This window comes from Balearica regulorum, chromosome 20 (genome assembly GCF_011004875.1).
Source record: "Balearica regulorum gibbericeps isolate bBalReg1 chromosome 20, bBalReg1.pri, whole genome shotgun sequence".
NCBI classification, from domain to species: Eukaryota; Metazoa; Chordata; class Aves; order Gruiformes; family Gruidae; genus Balearica; species Balearica regulorum.
In genome coordinates, this window is record NC_046203.1 from 7,583,754 (window position 1) to 7,606,653 (window position 22,900).

At 37.1% G+C, this 22,900-nt stretch overlaps 1 protein-coding gene across 8 annotated transcripts in view; it reads left to right on the forward strand.

The window, feature by feature from the left end:
- CDK5RAP2 (CDK5 regulatory subunit associated protein 2) overlaps positions 1–22,900 on the forward strand; it is an 82,514-nt gene that overhangs the window by 8,440 nt on the left and 51,174 nt on the right. For 7 of the 8 annotated variants that reach the window (XR_012838523.1, XM_075772894.1, XM_075772889.1 and 4 more), the window contains 10 exons: positions 12–88; positions 1,426–1,549; positions 3,963–4,114; positions 5,499–5,661; positions 7,022–7,075; positions 7,499–7,618; positions 8,236–8,328; positions 10,035–10,253; positions 15,786–15,956; positions 16,705–16,878. Coding sequence is in view for 7 of the 8 variants with exons in the window: in XM_075772894.1 (XP_075629009.1) it covers positions 12–88; positions 1,426–1,549; positions 3,963–4,114; positions 5,499–5,661; positions 7,022–7,075; positions 7,499–7,618; positions 8,236–8,328; positions 10,035–10,253; positions 15,786–15,956; positions 16,705–16,878 (1,347 nt within the window). In the remaining variant the exon portion in view is untranslated. Of the gene's footprint in view, positions 1–11; positions 89–1,425; positions 1,550–3,962; positions 4,115–5,498; positions 5,662–7,021; positions 7,076–7,498; positions 7,619–8,235; positions 8,329–10,034; positions 10,254–15,785; positions 15,957–16,704; positions 16,879–22,900 lie in introns of those variants that run through there. The other variant, XM_075772895.1, reaches the window with a different exon arrangement.

Genomic DNA, 22,900 nt, shown 5'->3' on the forward strand with positions numbered 1-22,900 from the left:
TTTTGCCCTAGAACATTGAGCTGAAAGTTGAGATAGAAAGTCTGAAGCGTGATCTGCAGGAGAGAGAGAAACTACTCATCAAAGCCTCGTGAGTACCAGTATATTTCTTGATATTTGTTACTTAGGATTTCCAAGATCTTGCTTCTGTTCGGTTTTTTTTTTCCTGATGTTTCAGGAATATGAGGATCTCAAGGTAGTATTTTAAAGGCTCTTATCTAGAAACTGCTTCATTTGTTACAGAAATGACATATGTGAATTCTTTAACACAGAGTGGTGATGTTAATGCAGTTATACTGGATGGTGAGACTTTGATATCAGCCTTCATTCTACTGTATTTTTCAGGTAAAGAAATGACCCCCTAGTTGGGAATGGCTTAGCATTCCTGTTGAAGTTAAGCTCAGAGCTTAATTGTCTAAATAGGTGAACTCTTTTTTTACAGCACTGGATTGGGAAGATAGTACACAAAACACTTCTCAGTAAGGCTGAGAGCGCAGTTTAGAACTTGTGGTTTTTGATGTTATAAAAATGAATGCACTTGATATTCCTGGTTTTCTGTTAAAACCTCTTTTTGAAATAAATATTACTTATTTAAAAATATGTAGTGCTACATTGTCTTATGGCATGGGCAAGTTGGAATATAGGGAGGGAGTGGATGACTGTAGGACTGAAAATAGCCTGTTAAAATGCTTCCTTCTAGCTGTCTGGTTCAAAATGAATCCAAGCTGGCAATGACTGACAGCTGACTGCCACATGTGCCTCAGTTTCAATGACATTTTCATTGTGTGGCCTACCTCACGTGGTATGGAATTGTTACCAATTAGTCTTTTTTTCAGTAATTCAGAGAGGCCTAGTTCCAAGGAGATCCCGAGGACCAGATTAATTTTTGTTTGGTCTCTCCAGCTAGCTGTCAAAAGGTATTGCTGGACTTTGAGTGGAACCTTGCACAAGTTCACAATAGGAAGCAAAATTTAGGGGGAAATCATAAACAAGTTGTTTAGTAAGGAAACAGTAGCTATTCTTTTCTTACAAGGTATTAACAATTACTGAAAAGGCAATTGGAGAAGTCTTAGCAGCTACATATCTTCAGTTTATTCCATTGCTGCTTTCTGTAGAAAATACAACTCTGCCAAAGGCTTGATAGTGTATTTGGAAGCTTTAAATATATGAAGGAAATATTACACTTTTTCATCATACATATATAGTGCTTGCTTTTCCACTGTGACAAGATTTGTGTGTGGAACTCTTGAACTATACCACCAAAATTGCTATATAGTGTGTAGATGTTTGTGTTTAACCTGCAAGATTAAAGCCGGTACAGATAAAATGGAGGACACTTGCTTGTGCATAACATATCAGCCACTTGCAGTTGAAGTGTTTTGCACTTTGATATGCAATGGTATTTTTATCTCTATTATGGTCTTTCAGTAAGGCAGTTGAAAGCTTGGCCCAGGGTGGTGATGCTGAAATGCAGCGCGTGAAAGATGAGGCACAAAAGAAGTTGCAAGAAATGGAAGAAATCCTGACTAGCAGAATAAACTTTCTGGAAGAGGTGAGTGGCCGAAACTGAAGGAATAACTAGAAGTCAGTACTGTCTTTGTACTATTGTCTGAGATTTGATACTGTGATCTACCTGTATTTTCAAAATTGTTTCAGCTTTCCTAGAAAAATAACCAGTGCAAAACTAGACACACAAAAAAGGAGAAAAAAAAAAAGCCCAATGAAAGGGAAGGTGTTTTTTGCTGCTCTTGAACTGTCAAATATGAAGATAGCAGTTCTTCAGGAAATTTGTACCTGTTGGTGGTATTTAGGTACATTCAGCACAAACCTCTAATTCCTGAATTCCTATGTGAGGAGGCTACGCTTTCAGAATTGCAGTCTCTGTTTAGAGGAAGACAGGCTGGATTTTGAACACTTCTACTGATAAGATCTCAGCTTCACAAATAGCTGAAACCAGTCTGTAAGCACTCCTGTCATTTCCTATCTTTATAGGGAACCTCCGTGTTGCAATATAGAAAGCCTTAGAATCTCAGATTTGTATTTCCACGCTTGTGTATTCATTACAGCCTGTAGAGAGACCACCAACGTATGGCAGTCATGGGTAGGTGAACCAGCAGGCACTTCCCTGTGTTGTGCCTGCATGCCCTACGCTGTCTTGTTAGATTGACCTTTATCTGCCAAATGTTACTGGTTTCTGCTGTCACTATATCACCTTTTTGCATAACATTCCCCTCTTCCACAGGCTTAGTCTTAACAATGTCTTTAATTCCTTGCTGTCTGGTTGAGACAGTTTATTCCTGTATTTATTGTTGAGCCATTGCCAATATCTTCACAGGGGAATTGCTTTGCGTTTTCCTCATTTTGTAGCGTTAAGGCAAAAAAAAAATCTCTGTATGAATAACGTGCTTCTTTAGCAAGGAGAAGTTCAGTTTCTTGTAAAGAACAAATTTGATATTGAATGGTCTGTGCTGGAAATGTTTGTGTCAAGTTCTAGAAATACATAAGCTCATGATTGTTTTGCATCATTGACCGTACACACTTATCTGTAGGTGTGGGATTTTGTAGCTGTGTGTGTGAGGGGAATAGATGTCTGGTGCTCTTTATGTAAGTAAATAGAAATAGCACAAGTGGGTATATTCCAGTATTTGCTTTCCCATCCCTAAAGAATAAATTGGTCATGGAAGATACTGGTAGCAATTTCCTGATGGTATTTTCTGTCAGGATGGTTTAGCGGTACTCATAAAGCAGTGAGCTCCTTCAGGGAGGAGGAGGGGGGAATCTCTATGACCTTTTTTTCAGTTTACTGGAATTGGGATTTCTCAAAGCATTCTTCGTGCTATTGGATAAGTAAAGAAGTTCCTAAATTACTTATTCTGTACCAAAACAGCCAGTCAGGCTGATGTTTCCCAGATCTGACAGGCAGAAGGGCAAATATTCTAATCGCATGGTGATACAGTATTTTCTGTAGCCTGAAGATAGCCTTGGCCTCTGACGTTACTTTTATTATGCTTATGAACGTAAACACTGCAGAGTAGTATTAGTCACTTGTTCATGTAGCATCATATAATAATATAGATTCAGGTAACACTAACAAAAATTAATTTCCTTCAGAGTTTTTGATTGAAAGATGAATGTTGGCAGAACAGCTTTTCAAGAAAGGGGGCGAGTAGTGAAGTCTAGTGGTGAAGGACTTCTTTGCCTTCCCCCAAAGAGATACGCTTTTTAGTATAGACTTGAAGGACAGGGGGATTACTTTTGAGGCTACAAGGAGGCTTTTATTTCATAGAAAGCCAAATTTAGTGAGCACAGCAGGGAAGCTTACAATATAAAAATGAAGTTCTGAAACAAATTTTATGTAGTGTATGACAAATGTGCTTTTTCTGATGTTCCTGTCTCCATGAGTTGGTTCACTAGAGGAAGTTGACTGGAATCTCTGGGTGTTATCTCTGTTTCCATTGCTGTTCAAGAGAAAAATGTCTGGTTCATACTTTATCAACTCTTGCAAAATACTATAAATTATGTTGGGAGGAGTTCCAATTAGCTACAGCCAGCCTGTGAATGTTAATTTTATCTCTGATTGAATAAAAAAGCCCTTCTTTAACCTCTTTAATTTAAGTGTAGCTATTTATTATGGTAGTGGGAGGACAGTGGGTCAAAGCCAAATTATAATAGTTAAGTCTAGAGCCATAGCACAGGGGCACTTTTGTTTCCAGTTCTGCTCTCAGGGTATTTGTTTTATTTCTTTGAAACAAATTTCCCTTCTTTAGGTACCACAGAAAATGGATTTATCTTGAAAATGCAGACACAAAGAGTTCAGAAGCATTTGCAAAGCACTTGAACTACTTGGTAAAAGTTGCAAAATTAAACCTACCAATGTATATTGGGTAGAAGAAACTTCAATATGTGAAAAATTGTGTGAGCATTTTGTTCTTAAAGGCATCAGGACTGTGTGTTTTTAATTGCAGAATCTTAAAGCTGCCCAAGAAGATGTGGAAAAAGCCATTGCAATGACAGAGAAGGAGAAAGCTCTGAGAATAGCTGCTGAGCAGAAACTTTCTTCAATTATGAATGCCCCTGCAAAGGTTCTGGATGTGATTGCAGGAGCTGAGAAAGACAGGTCAGAACTCTTGCCGGTGATGTTTCTAATCACTGGAAGTCTTTACTGTTTAAAATGTGAAGAGTCGACATGGATATAGGTCTTAGTAGTTTGATCCTACCCTCAGATACATGAGTGAGTGTTACTAGTCATCTTTCCTATTCAGCTATTAAATGAACACGGCAGAGAATCAGTACGCATGTGACATGAGCACGTCCTGCTTTAAAGCATCTTTGTAACGTTACGGACTTACCTCCTGCTTGCTGCTTTCTTGAAACCATTGCTGAATAGAGCTTGACTCTACCATTTGTGTTCACTTACTGCTTTCATGGTGTTTATGTGCTCTTCAGTCCCAGCGATGTATCTGTTGAGGTTGGTAAATCTAATGGGAAGAAAAACAGCGTATTTTGAGGGTTTGATTGTGCTTTGCAAAGCACTGGCTTTGCTTTGTCTGGCAGGTAGTTGGAAAGGTGTGCGAGTTGTTCCATAACTGTAGGTGGGGAAAATGTGGAAACTCAAACCTCAATACTTTGGAGGATTTTTTTTTTTTTTTGAGATACGTAGGGTAAAATACATGCCTGGCAAGCCTCCCAGTAAAGCTTAGTTAGTCTGGGGATGTGAGCCTGGGGTGGAGATCAAAAGATCATAATGATTCCTTATACTTTGGAGTATGCTTTCCTGTTTGTGACTGAACGCTGCAGGTAATTGCTCTGTGAGTAACTGCGTAATTGGTCTACCCTGGTAACAGAAAGTTATACTGCTCTGAGGCATATTGTGTTAAAAAGAAATTTTCACCATCTAGGCTACAAAATACTAAGAGAATCACAGCTGGCATCTTGTGCCAGAAAGTTTTCACTTATAACCCTTACATCTGTCAGAAAACTCAAGCGTTGTTGTTTTTATCAGTTGGGATACTGAAAGTGTCAAGATGTGCATTGACCAGAGAAGGTAGCACTGACCTAACTTTTTTGCATATGTGAAACAAGAACTGGCTTAGGTACAAATACAAATGAAACTAGGTACTTGAGGGACACTTAGTGATGGCACGTAAGGATACAGTGTTGTATGTGCTAAGAAGTGAAATAGCACACGCAAAAAGTTTATCTGTAAAGGAGAATGTAACTAAAATATTGAAGCTGAAGTGTTGACATTTGAAAGGGTAGGAAAGGAAAATAAGAATGAGCACTTTGCAGGTAGCTCAATCTTATTTGTTGCTTACTTTTAAAGTTACAGCACCTTTTCTAGTTTCTCTGGAGGGAGAAGGAATTGTGAAAGTAGTCCCCTAAGTTTTACAAGTATTGTCTGGAGTTTTCACCTAGAAAAGCTGTCCGCAAGACTTGCTGCAATGACTGGAGAATTGTTGGTAGATGATGCAAGATTAATATTAAAAATCTTATAATTTTAGACTTATAGAGCAACTGAATCTGTCTTTGAAAAGTAAAGAAGCTATAATTCAACATCTTGAAGAGGAAAAGTCTCAGAGTGGATCATATGGTGGGAACTTACCAGCAGAAAAAATCAGAGAACTTACCATTGCATTGAGGCATGAAAAAGATAGTGAGATAGAGGTGAGGAAACCGAACAGTTACATGTTATAAATCTCATGTGGTGTAGGATTTTAAAGGTTTTGTGCATGACAGTATATGAGCGACCTAAGCCAATTTTTAAAAATGTTCTTTTCCACAGTTATTCCCTCCCTTCTCCATTTTCTTAACATTCATTGGTTAGATTGTGGTTTGGTGGTCAATATTCATGCTTATTATCCATGCTTACCATTCATTCAATGAGAGGTCGTGTTTCCCGTTGACTTTATGCCTGTATTATACTGTGCAATTGCTTTACAGAAGTATATATAAAAAATGCTAGATGTTAATGGATTCCTCAATAAATGACATAACTTCTATAGAAGTTAAGAATGTGACTTGGCTGTAGTAAGGGAGATAGGCATAAAAGAAATCTCATGAAATAAAGTGGAAGTATAGCCTTCAGCTTACAAAAGGTGCTGAGTCAGTCTTTTATTTCACTTAGCTCTTAAACAGGAAAACAGATACCCTGAACACTGAAATGTTGAAACAAGTCTTAAGGCTTGTTGTCTCTTCCCCCCCTGCCCCCCATTGGTTATTCAAGCAATAAATTAAAGCTGGCAGAATTAGGAAAGTAGTCATGGAGGCTGTCATGCTTCTGAAAAATTTTCTTCCCTTTTGTTTTGGAACTTGATATTGGTCAGTACCTACACACTTTTTTTAATGTCAAGAATGGAGAAGAGAACCTTGTACAATTGGACTGATTAGTGGAATTAAAAGTCTTCATTTCTGGGTGGTCTTGCAGTTAAATCATTAAGTGTCAGGAAAAAATATCCTGGTTTCACAAGAGTATTTGTGTGTCAAGGTGAAAACAGGGTCATCTTTAAACATTTCATAGGAGGTGGACAGACTGTATGATCATTTTGGGATGCAGCATTGGAGGAAAAAAATCTGATTAATACCTTTGCACAACTCTGTTTTTTATGTATGATTACATAAAAAAAAAAAAAAATCTGTAACCTCCCCAAAGAGAAATGCTAATTAAAATCTCCCTTGATAAAAGCATCTTGCTGACATAGATAAATGTCAGATAAAAATGCATTTTTATTAACTCGACAAGTACAGTTGTCCTGTCTTGTGTTGTGTGGTGGTTTTTTTTGTTGTTGTTGGTTGTTTTGGGTTTTTTTCCTTAATTTGGACAGAGTCATACTGTGCCCAGGTAGATTTGTAGATTTCCAGGAAGCAACTGATTCAATATATTCCTGCCAAAAGGTGTATACTAAATTTGGGTTTGTTTTTTTCCCCCAAGGTTTGTAAGTTCATTTTGCTTCACTTTAATGCTTAATGAGTTACACTTGTGTTTAGAATGAATTTAGTTGATGTAACAACTGTTTTGTTCTTATAGGCTATTAGAATGGAGCTTAAAAATGAGAGAAACTCCTTTGAAAAAAAAATTCAGGTAAGTCCTAGTTTTGTTTCTGTTTCCTTGACCACTTAGTCTATGTTGGGATGGCTTCTGTTATGCATTCATAGATACAGAGAGGCCTTAACTCAAAAGGAAGCAAGGCAAGTCCTCTGGTAAATTCTCTTTTATGTTGGGTGACAGGAAGGCTCACCTTGTTTTTGAAGCAATTTTCAGTAAAGCTGATAGGCACGCTTATCAGATATTGAAGCTGATTCTCATGGCCAGCCCATGAGATTAGGCTGCTTCTGCTATATTCCAGGCACATCTTTAAGATGATGCCTTGCATTTTGGGACTATATTTTATGTTAGTAATCTAAGTAATAAGATATAAGAACTCTGAGAGAATGCACTTATTAACGTGCAGTTACAATATCTCTTAGTAGGAAGTTAATGCAACTTTCACATAATCTGATTTAGTCACTTCAAGAAGAGCTACAAGAGAGAGAAAATGAGCTTGCTGTTGAAAAGAAGAATGGTTTGAAAAGGGATAAAACCATTCAAGGGCTAACTACTGCATTGAAAGCAAAGGAGAAAGAGGTATGATGATTATGATCTTGTTGGTTTGTAGAAATATCATTGGGAGGGGAGTGTGTGCATTGTGTATGTGGCAGGAGTTGACTCATCTCACTGTAACCATTAGGAGGCTTCTAGTGGGTCCTTAATCACTGCTGTCATATCTGTAAGCAGTTCTGTTTATCTAGAGTTTTGGGTCTTGGATTGCAGGAGAGAGGAAAAAGATACTTAACTGATACTTTCTCCCTTAAGAACTTTGAGGAAAAATGTTTTCAGTTGCACCCTGATTTTTATCAGCTTTGAGCACCACTTAAGAGATATGAGAAGTATTTTATGTTGTTGAGTAAGTGGAGCTGTCATAAAGACAGCTAAAATAGGAGAGGTCAATGTCAGCTAACATTCAGATTTTGTGGAAGAATGGGAAATATTTAACTTGTGTGATAGGCAGTCTAGTGAGTGTTGTATAAGAACAAGAATTTCTTTATACAAGATTCATTATGATGTATTGGGTGTCTTTGCTCTTTAAAGTGTTTGTTTTGTGTAGTTGGATGAATGGATAATGAGATGGGATAGCTATCACTGATTCACCATCCCTTGGAAATAACTCTTTCTACATAGTATTCATTTTACTTTACTTAAAGAATGAGGAGCTTGGTTCTGAAATTGAAGATCTAAATGCTTCATTGGCTAAGGCAAGAGAGGCAACTCACAAAGCACATGTCCAAAAATTCAAGGTAAGAAGTAGGCAATTAATGTGGCTTCCCCCATCCCTGCTCCTCCCTTCTCCATAATTCTACACGAGTAGGGCTTTGTGCCTTTGAAAGTAGAGGTTTAGAAATTAGTTTAAAATATTGTTTAAAATGTTTAATTTTTCTTACTCTGGAAAAAATTTCCCCAATCAAATTATTTAAATGATAGTGTTAAAATGTCAGATTACTTATCTTGTTTCTTGAGTTTTTTCTTCTATAATTGAGAATTATTAAGGGAGAAATGTGTAAAAGCAAAATGAGTTTAAAATAGACACAAATAGTTGTGGAGCTGAGATGAGGTGTTTTGTTTTGTTTTTTCTTCCAAAAGCATGGTAGCATGGTAACTCTTCATGTTAGCAGAGTTGTACTGGGTATTAGACACTTGTTTGGATTTATTTGTATAATAAATGTGAAACCACTGTTTATAAAATAGTGGAATGTTGTTTGTGAAAGTGTGATTTAATAATGCTTTCATATGTGTGGAAGAGAAATGACTTTATTATGATAATTTATGCAAAGTAAAGGTCTTAAAATGTAAAATGGGAGACAGTAAGAATTGGATATTAAAATAGATGACACAATGTCTCTTGTTATGTTTTCCAACTCATCTAAACTAAGTCTGATAAAACTAAGTAGCACTGATGAGAGATAGTGATGGATTTTCCATTATGAAGTTTGTTTGTCTGCTTGGTCTCTTTGCCCAGCAGGAATGGCAGTCGTTGATACTCTTGCCTCCAAAGTACACACACCTAAAGTTTTTGTGATGGACTATACAGTCTTTTGATTTCAGAGTCTAATGGAGTAGTAACGTTTAGTTCTCACAGAGCACCTCCATTTCTTCAAAAGCCATTTATTTCACTTAAGCCCAAATTTTAAGTGTGCTCTGTTGAGAAATGTATACCCTGTTTCTTCTGCAGGTCATTTTGGCCTGTGTGTGAATCTATAGCTTATGTTGCTTTTTCATACCAGTGAAGTCCTGCCTTGAAATATTACTCTCCCAGTAACCCTTTCATTTTTGAGAGCTTGATTATTTTTGAAAAGTTCTAGGTTTAAAAAGTGCAACTAATCCCTCCTGTCCACAGAATCCATATTGCATGGTGGGTGACAGAGCAAGCCTTTCTCCTCATTACTCTGCTACTTAGCTACAAACTTGAGTTGAAGGCAGTTCTCTGTGAGTAGATCATGCTGCATAGCCTACCACTCCTGTCATCTGTGTTGTGAACTTCACTCAGGCCAGTTCTAACAGTATGTGATGGGGAAGCACACAAATCAGACTTGCTATTTAATTTAAAAAATATGCTTATAACTTTGTAACTGCTTGACCTAGTCTGGATTCAAACTGACAAAGTAGAAAGCTTTATGTAATAAGAGCTTTGGAACCAATAATAATAATATGATCTCATTTGCACTATGGACTCCTTTGCAGGTCAACCTTTATCTAATTCTTAGTTATCTAAGACTTTGTTATCCTGCGCTGGATGTCATTGAAAACCGCGTTACATTAGTTGAGAAAATTTTCAGTGTAACATTTTCCCTGTTGTGTGAGTAACTGTCATTTCACTGTATTTTTGCACCACAATTTTGAAGTACTGGAAAGAGGTGCAGGGGAGTGGGTTTGTACGCAACAGGAGTACAGACTTCCAGTCTCTACAAAGTACTTTATAGAACTTGAATGCTGCTTTATGTTTCAGGGTGCTGAGGATTATCAAGCTCTCTTGATGGAAAAAGAGACCCTCTTAGCAGAGCTGCGTTCAGAAAACCTTACAAAGGATGCTGAGAATCGTAAACTACAAAGGAGGATTAAAAGGACCGATCAAGAGCTAAATGATTTGAATTTAGAACGAGAGAAAATGGAGAAGGAGCTGGATGAAGCACACCTACAGAAGAGCAGAAGTGACAAAACCATTAATGTTATTATCACTTTTTTCCTTTATTTCATAAAGTTTAAAAATAATTTAGCACTTCTAGCATGTCCTTTTCTAACAACCTTAGTTTTTAAATTTGAATAACTTTTGGAAAGGTAAATGTGTTTGCCTTAAGCTAGTGTTCAAAAGAATGTGGCCAAGAAGATTGAGGAAAATTCTGGCACATAGTCTGCACAGAAAAATATTTTAGAATAAACCTAATTTTGGTTGTCTTAGGTCCTAGAAAAAATCATTAGCCTTTATACGTGGTAAGTGGTTACTATTGGTTTCAGTTTTTCTGATGGGAGAGTCTGAACATGTATGACAATGTATGTCTTGCATTTCAGCTGTATTTGTCTTGTTACATGTCTATATATTATCTTAAATTACACCACTTAAACTTTCTTCTAAGTTCTAATGCAGAACAGGAGTGAGTAGCCAGTTGTTGCAACCTTAAGCCAAACTTCAGCTTGCTCTTTGTTATCCTACACCATCACTGTAAAGACTGTATATTTAATAACTTCTGCTTGTAAAATTCCCAAAGCACAGGATTAGTTGATCACAATTTAACATAAAAAATGATGTGCTGTATCTGCTCATTAATTTTACTTGCTTCATATTCTGTTTAAGGTTTTTTACCTTGCTGTAGGTGTTTAATAAGCATTTCTGCTTCCAGCACGCACAGCTCCTGCAACAAAGTGAATGATCAGGTTTCTTCTTTTCTTCCTTTGAAAAAAGGATGCACCTTCTGCTGAGTGACATAAAACATCTTATCTATATGTCTTGTCACATGGATTTTTCTAAAGTCTTCTCACCTAGAGTCCTGCCTGCATGCACAGTCTACTCCTCTTCAGTTAGAGATTAGTCTCCTGCTATATTAAATTACATAAAAGATTAAATGAGCTTGTATTTATTCAGTGGATGTTTTGATTCAATTAAATAAGGACCTTAATAAAGCAGTAATATGCGGAAATTTCTTTCCCTGCAATATCACTTAATACCAGTAGAGGGATCTCTTTACCTACAAACAAATAAGTTGTTCTTTCCCTCTCCTGCCCCCAATTTAACTTGCATTTTTGCTTGATTGTCGACTGTGGTTAGGCTGCTGTTACAAAGTCTCTATCTTTGGTGTGCTTTGAAATTTCTTCAGGGTGTTGAGGTTAAGGAGAGAAAGAACAGATCGCTCCTGTCAGTAAAACAGCCACAAAGAACATATTTTATTGATTTAAAGTATTTTATATTTAACTGTCTTCTCTATTCAGAACTTTTTTTCATCTTTCAGGGGAGCTAGAGTATAACTCTGTATAGGAAAGACAGGAAAAATAGGACTGAGTAGGGAGTTGCCAGGGGATTCAAAGTTACTTGTATTACAGAAGCCTGTTTGACTCCATTATGCCCAACTTTTTCATGTAAATGACTTGCTCCTTGGGGAAAAGCATTCCTGCCAAAAGATGAGCAGTCTTATAAAAATTATATCCCTAACCTATTTCCTACTCCTTGCAGAACAGCTGCTTCAATTTCAGAGTTGCTAGTACATTCAGATATAGCAACATTGCCTGTGAAATGTTGCCCATTAAGTAGTAGATATGTGGGAGTAAAAAAATATGCTGTGATATTTTGCTCTTTGACAAATAGAAAACCACTTCAGTGAACTGATGCAAACTTTTTGTGAGACAGCCTTAAAAATTCTATTCTATTTATGCTCAGAGATACCCATTTATCAGTGTTTCTATTTTGTTAGAATAAAACTAGCAAGAATGTGCCTAAACTGTAGAAAATGCCCTCAACATCTATATTGAGCTGCTGTCTCGGCTCTTCACTCACTCACAGGGACATTTTCAATGTCTTTTTGTGCACTGTAATTGGGATAATCCCAAGTTTTGCATATATCCATTGTAAAAATGAACAAAAAAACCAAAACCCTCAGACCTTAGAGATCTAGAAAAGGTCCTTCTGCTCTGCAGTAAACCCAGCTTCTCGAGATGATTTGGGCTTTACTGTCCTGGAAGGGAAGAAGGTTAATTAAACTAAGACTGCTACACATGAGCTGATTGTCCAAATCACAGCCTGTGTCCAGTATTAGGAGCAGTGGGCATAGACATTCTTGAAGGATATCCCTGCTTCAGGGCTTTTTCTAGGTGAACTTTAAAAACAAAAACTTTCAGTTCTGTCCTTTCCAGAAGCTGCTGTTAAGCAGTATTTCAGCATCACTTTAAGCTCTTTCAAACAAGAAACTTCAGGTGTATATTCTTACAATTGATGAGGAGTAAACATAATCTCATTCTTAATGTTGCATGTGTCCACCATGTTGCTGTGTCTATAACAGAGATTCAGTGCTTCTTGATCAAAGAGTTTGTTCAAATTTACATGATTAAACACTTTGAATATCCATTCTCTCTCCAAGCCTAAATGTAGACGATTAGAGTGCATTTACTAGGTATTCATATTTGATCAGTTGGTTGGGGAAATGCAGAATAACTCATTAGGCAGAATTTATTTTTTTTAGTCTTCCTACCTGTAGTTTAGCCTGAGAGGGAGGTTTTGGAGCTTCATGACTTAATTATTCACCAACCTGTTTTCCATCTGACAAGGAGGGGGAGGCATCTGCTCTAGTCTTCTACATTATAGTGTTTCACAGTAATTTTTCTTAGTTCAACTATCATTAATCATAGAAAAGTCTCTTGGGGGAAAAGGTTGGCAGAGGGAATTGCAAAGTTGATGCTCTGAGAGCTGTAGGTACTATATTATCCTTGCAACTCAATGTATAGAAACCAATAGATTTTCTCCCAGACAATTTGAGTGGTCAATGAGTTCAAGCAACCTGCTATAGTGATGGATAGTTCTGCGTGTTACAGAATTCTAGGTCATTCAGTCTCAGCCCTGGCTTGTTTTGGTAAGGATTTAGGGAACTCTGGGGGCAGAAATAGTAGAGGCAAAGTATCTGCAAATTGTAAGTCTCTTGCAGGCTGTTTTACTTTTTCCACCACTGGATGCCTTGACAGTCCACCTCCTTCCATAAGCCTAGCCGTCGTATTTTTGCTGCTTGAAAGGCAGAAGCATAATTTCTGTACCTGACAGGTGGTGTACACCAAGAAGACCGAGATTAGATAATAGGGGGTGTAGTATGTTGTTGCAGCAGCATCTTTTCTATCTGTGCATGTCTACTATCTTTTCTTCTTAAAACTGTTTATGGTTTTCATACAGAAAAGTCACAGAGTATTGGTTATAGGACAGGTCAAAAGTGTTCCTTTGAAGTTTAGTTACCTAACAGGTAATGTGTTCATATAAAGCCTCTCCATGATGTAATAGTATAAAAACAATGTAAAAATAGAAAGCCAAGGAGTGAACTTTGCAATGCAGTGAAAATTGTAACACTGCAGTTGATCCATTGTTGCCCATTCCTGTGCTGTAAGGGAATGGGCTTAACGTCATCCACTTGAAGAGCTCCATAACTTGAAGCCAAAAGACTTTGCTGTTATCAGACCGTTATACTGCTTTCGAAAGAGCTGTGCTGCACTGCTGTTTAACTATAAACTCTAGTAGTTAGGAAGAAATAGAAGCATATTTGAAAGTTTGTGTGTGTAGACAAAACTTGGACCTGATTCTGCAGTTCTTCAGTTTTCGTAGTCAAGCAAGTAATTCTTTTCGTCCTGAAAAAATTAACTTTACAAGTTTGCAGAACTGAAGGTCTAAGCTTAATTGTTCTTTGAAACTGAATAACATTTGAGGTTTTTTGGGAGCTATTAGCGATTTCTTAGCTGAATCCTGGTAATGAAGCTAAAATTAAGCAAGTAAACCAAAAGGCATTGTAAATGACAATTTGTATTTAATGTGCAAAATAAACAGAAGTAAAACACTGAAGTAGTAAAATGATGTTAAGGATTTGATGTGAACCTGCATGAAGCAAGGTAATTAAGTCAAGAAAAGGACATAAAACAGTTTGTAAAGAGATTGCAATTAAAGTGTCACTAGTACTATTTCTTTGTACTTAGAATAAGAAACAACTATTGAATTTTAAATCCCAGTGGAGGTAAATGTAAAGTTTATAGGTGACTACCATATGTGCAAACTATTTAAAGGGCTTATGATACTTCACAAATGGCCCCTTTTTGGGAATAAATGGAAAACATTTATTTTAAGATGTAGGCTTTGTTACCTGGCTCTTTGGGTCTGAAGAGAAGTTTAGGTAGTATAAAGTCTTCTGTAAGTTTTAATTGTTTAATTTTAGACAACAGCTCCTTTGTTACAAGTTTCTACTTCTTTTCTACCACACAATCCATGCAGTAAATGCTCTAGATCTTCTTGCAGAGTAAAAGCTTATAAAATGAGGCTAGTGTATATGCAGGCTATGCCTGCTCCAATTAATAGTGTTGAAACTTCCAACAAATCAGCAAAAAAGTTTGAAGTGACACAATCAGTGGTGGTGGGAGAGAAGTTGGAAGGACAGAGAAGCCACGTTATGGATTTTTCTACTGCCCTGTGCTCTTGTATATTTTCCACTAACTGGGAACTAACTATTAATTACATGCTAATAATTTCATGTATATTTCCATCATTTTAGTGATTGTCCCAGTTCATAGCAAAATGCAAGGAATAGGAATTGTTTGATGTTATTGCCTGGAACCCACGGCTTTATGAGGTGGTCAGGCTTTGAAACCCTATAGCTAGCTACATTTTCAGATGGTGGATTTTCACGTGAAGTGGAACAGGATGTGTAGGAATGCAGAGGAGAAAGCTGTGATTGTGGTGTGTGTCAACCTGTGACCTGTAAGCTAGGAGAAACTGCTTTTTACAATGCACTAACTAGGCCATGTTGGTCTGAGAGTCCTTTGGACTTGCTACTGCATAAGGCTACAGAAAGAGATTGTTTCTATGTTTTAAAAACAAAATGGACAAGAAGTAGATGTTTCTCTGATGGGGAACTAAGATGTGGAGGTGATATAACTAATCTTGGAGCTGCAGGAAGTAATTAACAGAGCCAGTATCGAGATGAAGTTCTGTTTACAACTTCTAATCATGATTGGTCATTTCAAGTTTGTGCTCTTGTCAAAAGAAAATGTTTTAACATTTCTGACCTTTTGTTTGATGCAAAAGTAGCTAGTAATACAATGTTAGTGCAAGAATTTTCATGGTGTGATGAGAAAAAGAGCAAATGACAAACTGAATCACCCGTAACCAATTTTCTCTATTTCTAGCAAGGGAGTAAATTGACTCAAGTGTGTTCATTCTGACAGTGACAACATCTACGTGCATGATATTCCCAACAGCCTTGGAGTCCAGTCATTCTGTATGAAAAGCACTTAAACAAAAACAACATAGATTTTTTAAAAGACAATACTGACACATCATCTGAAAGTTTTCTTTCTCTACTTGTGTTCATTGATGTCAAGAGGAAGATTCTGGTTTAAATATGTTTTCTGGACTATTCAGTGACATGAGTAATTTAAAGCAATGGAAAGTTAAGCTGATAATGTAGGTTGTTAGTCTTAAACTTTTTTAAAGTCAATTTGCTAAATATTCTGTTTCATTTTTTTGTAGGACCTTAGAAATCAACTAGAGAAATTACATGGTGAAATGACTGAGAAAGAAAAAGCAGTTGAACATCATTACAATATTCTTTTGAGTGAAAGCAATCAGAAGTTGCAGAGCCAAGAACTAGTTATCAAGCAGCTGACAGACAATGTCAATCAAAAGGATCTACTGCTTCAGGTAGGTAGATGTAAGTTGAAATGAAAAATGGAAAGGTATTTGATTTTGTGCAAGGAATTATTACAAAATCACATTTGTATTTGGAATTACTGTTGATTTTGATGATAATCCTTCACTTCTTATAATACTGTATTTGCAGAACAGACATATAATTATAGAGTGTGGCATTCAACAAGATTTCTTGTTAGGGTTTTATGAAGCGTGTGGACAGAGGAGGAAGAAAGCTTTACTAATACTTCTGTAGAATTTTCACTGTTGTGTTAAGATACTTTGAAAGCTCTGAAGTGCCTATGATTTTCAGAAATTAGAAACTGAGGAATAGGTGTAGGTACTGAAATATTTTTTCTTCTTTTTTTCGAGCTTGTTCAGAATTGTATACGTGAGAAGGGAGCTGCCTGCATGTTAATGGACCCCTGCTCAGTTTTTTTATAGCTGGAGGTATAACCCTAAAAAGTACTGATGGTATTCAACCAGCAATGCAGAGGGTAATCGCTGAGGTTGCTCTATACTTGGAGGCCAACATGCACACCTTAACTTATTTTTTTAATACTTAAAAGATTGGATAGCTGGGGAAAGCATCTGTTCGATCTTTTTTTGCTTCTATTATGTTAAATTGAGCTCTTCTTTTGCAAGGTGTGTAAAGAACACATGCTGGATCATCCTTGGATATTCTGCTGAATTTTGTTTCTTTCTCTATTTTGCAATATAAAACTAGAGTAAGTTTTATAAAACTGTTTTCTTTTGTTAGAAACTTGATGGAACAGTTAAAGAAAAGGATGCAGAATTGCAGGAGCTCCTGAATAAGTACAAGAACCTTCTAAGAGCCAATGAAGAACTTGAACTGAAAAATGAGGGCTTAGTAAAGGAAAAATGTGCTGCACAGTCTCAACAGTCAATCATCAAGATAGTCAGAGAGTTAGAGGTGAGATTTTCATAACTCTGATCATTTGAGATAAATAATTTGACTTCGGATTGAAGAGAGTTTTGACTTCTGCTTCCAAGGTGTAGACTCATATAAGTTGTAATTCACCCATGTAGCAAGGGGCTGGTTTTCCTTCAGATCAGTGCCATATCAAAATGTTCTGTATTATTAAAATTATGACAATGGCTTTATTAATAGTTGTGTCATATGATTTGTATGATTGTAGTGGTATTGATCTGGCATTGTAAGAGTACATAGTATTGTACTCTGAGGAGTTTATATGGCATCACTCTCAGAAAGCATGTAAAAAGTTTTGCCTGCTATAAAGCAGTAGGGTTTTGTGGTCATTAGAGTAGATGTATTTCCCCGAGTGGGAGAGTATCTGCATTTCAGAAGAGAAGTGCAGAGGAGAGTTTGTGTACTTTGAATAGATAAGGGGAAAGATTGCACAGAGGTAGTGACCACAGGAGATAAATGGAGTTTGAGGATAAAAAGTATATATATAGGAGTGAAGATGTGTCTAAGGCAAGAAGAAAACTACTTTAAAGCAAAGAAGAAAGGAAGAAGTACAGAAATATAGGCTTTAAAAAATGGGTGGTTAGTATATGCCTATTATTGTGTTTGGTGCCATAAATTGAAAAGAATTGTTAGTGCCTGAAATTTGAAGTCAAATTTCAAAGTCTTAAAATATAGAGTTAGATCCTTCCTCCCCTGCACACCCCTTTTGTTCTATCAAAAAAAAAAAGTCAGGTGCTGTCGAGAAGTTTTTGAATCACTTGCTGACTCCATCAGTGCATTTCTTATTACTGTGTACAGATTAGTGACCAAATAAGCTGTTTTTGAAGATACATTTCTTGTCTTTTCTGTTGTTTGCAACCTGCTATGTTAAGGTCTCCAAAGCATCAGGCAAAGTAAAAAGAATTAGACTAGTATGTACAAACGATGGTGAAGGCTGTTTTGTTATATCAGCCATTAGTGAGATTTTCTCAAGAATGTTTAAAATGAAGTGAGCCAATGTCAAAGGAAATGTGAGTGCTATGTCCTGCATCACTTTCTGAACGCCGTAGTGATGAGATGCTTAATTTGCTAAGGGCACTGTTATTAAACAAGGTAGATGCAAGCACACATTGAGTCATGGGTTATTTGACAAGCTCAGAGTAAATGAGCTGCAACACTGTTTGCCAGGGCACCCAGTGCAGAGCATATCAAAGGTTATTTGAATATACATGCAGAGAAAATAAAGTCTGTGAAAGTTTGGGTAGAAATTCTACCTCTGTAAAACAAACTGCAGTACATGCATGTAACTTCGGTCACAAAGGGACCTAAGAGTGATGGAAAATCATACAGAATTAATGACAATCAAACACTGACTCTCCTCTGTACACCCCACTTCCAGTACAGGTGTATAACCAGGAGAGAGACCAGTGGCAAGCGGAGCCGTGCATGGTAATGACCCAGTACCCACCTTCTAATCACAATCTATTCTCTATTGCTGGTTCACTTAGTGATCGTGAACAATACCTAATCACAACCCATTGTCCTCTCAGCTCAACCTCTGTGTAAGATATCTCCTGTAAGAACCCACTTTGGCTTATTAATCATAACTTTTTGGACACGGATTATGCGGAGCTCTGCTCTCATTGGCTGCCTCGGACTCTTTGATGACTTTACAGTGCTGCACCAACTCTCAACAAACGCGCAGCTGGATCCTCCCCACCAGAGAGAACAGAAACCAAGTTCTTCTAGCCTCACTGGTCTTTAAAGTTGAAGAAACTGAATCGAGAGATGCAGAACTTTCTCTCTTTCATCATACTTTTTACTTTATTTTAATGTAATGATAAATTTTAAAGCAACCAACATCCAAAGCTCTGCTGGGTGCCTTGGCCAGGCCAGGGAAGATAAATGACAGTTTCTAATTAGAGTTTGGATTCTTGAGCCACTGTCATGGGCTAGAGAGCGAGTGTGCGAGGGCAGTGATAATTAGGTTAGTCATGCAACTGCTGACTCTGGTATCTATGAAGTCTTGTCTTGGAATGAAATACATTTTACAGCCAAGGAATTTAGAAGTGCAATGGACTCCATATAATTTTGGAAGCTTTAATTGGTTTTGTGCTTAATACTCTTCTCTCACAACCAATACTCCTATACTTACAAAGCTCTTTTTGTTGGAGCATTTGTTAGGTAAATATATTTCTGACACAGATTTTTAGACTTTTGTGGTTCATTTCATTACTGAGAAAAGCAGCAAAATTGAGAAAAGTGGCTCTTGCTCAGTCCTTGAGCTGTGCTTCTGGCTTCTGTTGTGTTGCACATGTAAGCTTGCACACAGCGTATACTGCAGTAAGGGGGACACAGTGATATGAGTTTTAATTCTAAATTGATTTCTCTAAGTGTAAAAAGAAAATTCTTGGATTTGCTGCAATGTAGCCTTTCTATGGTGTTTGTTTTTTGAGGGGGGAGCTTAGGTACTACCTGAGGGTGGTGTGGGAAATGTAGTCAGCTGATACACTGCAAGGCAAATCTGATGTTTCTGCAGACACAAGGCACTTTCTAATTCCTGTATGATCAGCACATTATTTGACTTTGGTTATAATTACTCCTGTATTTAGGGAGTTAATGCTGTGCAGTCAGGGAACTGAAGAATCCTGTCTGCAGACGGTTGTGATGTCTAATTTGCTGCATCTGGGGGAATTATCGTCAATGCATGAAAGGTAGTGATGTAGCTAGAGCATTGCAGTTGATGGGTGTCGTGAGAATTGGAATTGGTGCAATTGTTGCAGTACGGCAGACGTGTCTTACGTGTTGGAATTGATGCAGTGTGGACATTGTTGCTGAGTCATCGTGATTATGGCAAGTGATGTAGTTGACTTTTTTTTATACAAGTGTCCTGTCTAATAAATAGACAGTGCATTGTTGTTGTTGCTTTCAGTCTCTTGGAACTGATGTTGTAAACACATTAACAGGGTGGTAGTTCAATTTCTGATTTGATGAGATTAGCTTATAGTTGAAGACAGCAATCTTTTTTGTCAATATCCATGTCTTCACACACTTTAAACATGATGCTTTTTACCTGTGACACTGAGCATGGCCTAGCGATGGGAATGGATGTGGTTGGTGTGTCTCACCATTTTCATATTAGCAGAAATTTCATCTTAAAGGGGTTAGCCTGATGAAGTGATATTTGGAGTATATAGTCCAGTAGTTTTGCCTCGCATATCACCAAGAAGGGCTGTAAGTTCCTTGGAGCTATCCGCTTTGTGACATTTTCTGTGGTTGAGATGACATCTTTTAAAAGTCACCAACAAAGTCTTTTACTATAATAATTTTCATCTTTAGATACATGACTCAGTGGCCCATAACAATTTTAATCTTATTAGTGATTGTTTCATTTATGGTAGACCATACATAGTTTACTGCAATGTTAGAAGAAGTTACCAAATTCTGGTACTGGTAGATGGATGGATGAATCGGTGATGAAGTGTAGGTTATGGCCTTCTCTCAGTCATTCATCCTCTAACCTTCAGAGAATTTGAAATGATCCTGATGGTTGGTGTAAGCAGGAGAGGATTCAGTGAGGCAACCGGATATTCTTGTGACTTTGCCACTAAGTTATTTATTGTGGAGGTATAAACCTTTTACTTTCATTGCTTACAATGTGAGAAACCTTTAATGAAAATAAGTTATGTTTTCCACTGCTGCTGCTTAGCAATAGTATTTCAGACTTAAATATAGACTTTAATGTATTAGATTGCCTCCTTTCATGGGAATATAAATCTTTCACTGCAATATGGTCCTGGATGTCTTGCAGCTATCTCCTCTAACACATTTTCCGTCACACCATGTGTCAAGAGGTTTAATGTTTCATTAACTCCCACAGCATTATGGTCTATTTAAGTTACAGAGCTGCCTTATGTTTTGTGTACCGTTGGGGAGTTGATTGGAATAATTCACTCCTACGCTTTATTTAGAAATGACAGTAATAATGTACCAAAAAAAAAAAAAAAGATATGTTCATGCTATATCTTCTTATCCTTAATATTCATGAAAGATTCTGAAAAATCAAGAACACTTCTTCATGATTTTGCTAACCTCTACCTAGTTAGTTGAATTTAGAATTTAATCATTTGTATATAGTCTATGACATTTGGAATTAAGAAACAGCTCATGTCTCCTGTTACGCAGAAAAAAAAAAAAAGAGTTGGGAGGATTTCATGAGCTTACTGAGATTTTGGTGCAAATTCACATCACATCAACATGTGAATTCTAAAAGAAACATAGGAAACCGGAGCATGGTTTTGTGTGTAGCACTGCTTTGTTAATACGGCAGTCATAGACCCTGAACAATTGGTGACAACCATTATCTAATTTGTGTACCGTAAACTCTTCAGAGTGACATTACTTTGCCAGTGCTTCAGAAAGAGCTTTTAATTAGGATATAGTTCTGTAGCATCTTTGGTAATAATTGCAAGGCTTGTATCAGACATATGGAGGAGTTCACTAGAACTTTTAACAGACTGTTAACCGACTAAATTAAGTCAAAAGATTTGTTTCTTCCTGTTGCTTTCTACGTCATTGATCTGTGTCATTGTGATCAGACTTTTTCCAAGTGAAATTGCAATCTGTATTTTATGTTTAGTGACTGTGCTTGAAAGGCTGAGATTCTAACACATTGATGAGACGCCTTAATCCATGCTGTAAGATGTACTTTTTTACGTTTGTTTTTTTTTTTGGTGAGATTTTTTTATTCATGGTTTTTGGATCCCTTACCTCCATCTGTTTGCCTTTGTGTTTCTCAGTACTCAGTCAGCAGAAGCCATTGCTGTGTGCTCCTCCTCTGCTCATCTAGATAATAAACTCGATAGGAAGCTCAGTATTTTGCACTTTAAATACAGAATAGTATTTAACGTATAAATTGCACTAAAACCTGGAAACATTTGTTAGAATACAGCTGCCATTAGGAAGGACGGTAGATGAACATGACACGCATGTACAAAGGCAAGGTCATTTCTTCAAAGAATCTGTACGTTAGGTGGTAGAAGCTACTCTGTCTGCAGTAAGATCCGACATGCAGGCTACCTTAACGGGAATAATTTGATCAAAACTTGATTACACTTGCAAAATATTATTTAACATATTTGCTAGCATACTGTGAAGTATGAGTGTAAATAATTAAAAGTAAACAACAGTTGTCCTTGCTTTTGTACTGTTTACTTTGCAGAATACTGAATTTTTCAAATTAACAGCGTCTTTGCATCGTTAGTGTGAATTAACGAGATTCTACTGTAGCTGAATTTTTGTTACAATTCCTTCCTTAGGAATTGCAATCGGAGTAATAACAGCTGCTTAAAACTCCTGGGTGTAGATTTCTTCCTTGTTAATGATCTGTTCACTAATGATTTAGTATCTCTTGAGAGTTTAGTTTCCAATCTTGAGGTTGTAATATGGAGGAAATAGAATTACCTTTCATTCTTGCTCTCCAGAGTTATCTTGTCATACTAGAGCCATACACACCCCCCCTTAGCTGTGGCACTTTTGTTCTTCCTTTCGGTTTTCAGTCAAAAAAGAAAACTGAGAGAAGCAACAAGGCCTGCTACTCTTCTCAAACAGAGGCAGAATATATGTGTCTGACATTAATACACCTAAATTTGCAATAGATATCCCAGTTATTTTCTCTTCTGAGACAGCTGATACCTTAGATATTTTTATGTAATAAGTGCAAGCAAATATTCCCCTAAATAGCTGCATTTTTTGCCTCGTGCTGAAAACGTGGCTGTGTGGTTGGTTTGGAGTGAAAAACGTCTTGGGAACCTAGTGGATCCTTACTGAGAGTATAGCTTAAGAGTCGGGATTTATTCTAATGATAATAATATATCTTCTGTGAGCAAGACTGCAGGTAAACAATTTTCTTTCCTTCGCACAAGTAAAGCAGCAGCTTGTAGTGACCCTGCTGACTGTGCAGAACGCTGACTCGAGTGTGTGTCTGACATGTTCATCCTCTATTTGTTGGCTTGATAGAGTTCTT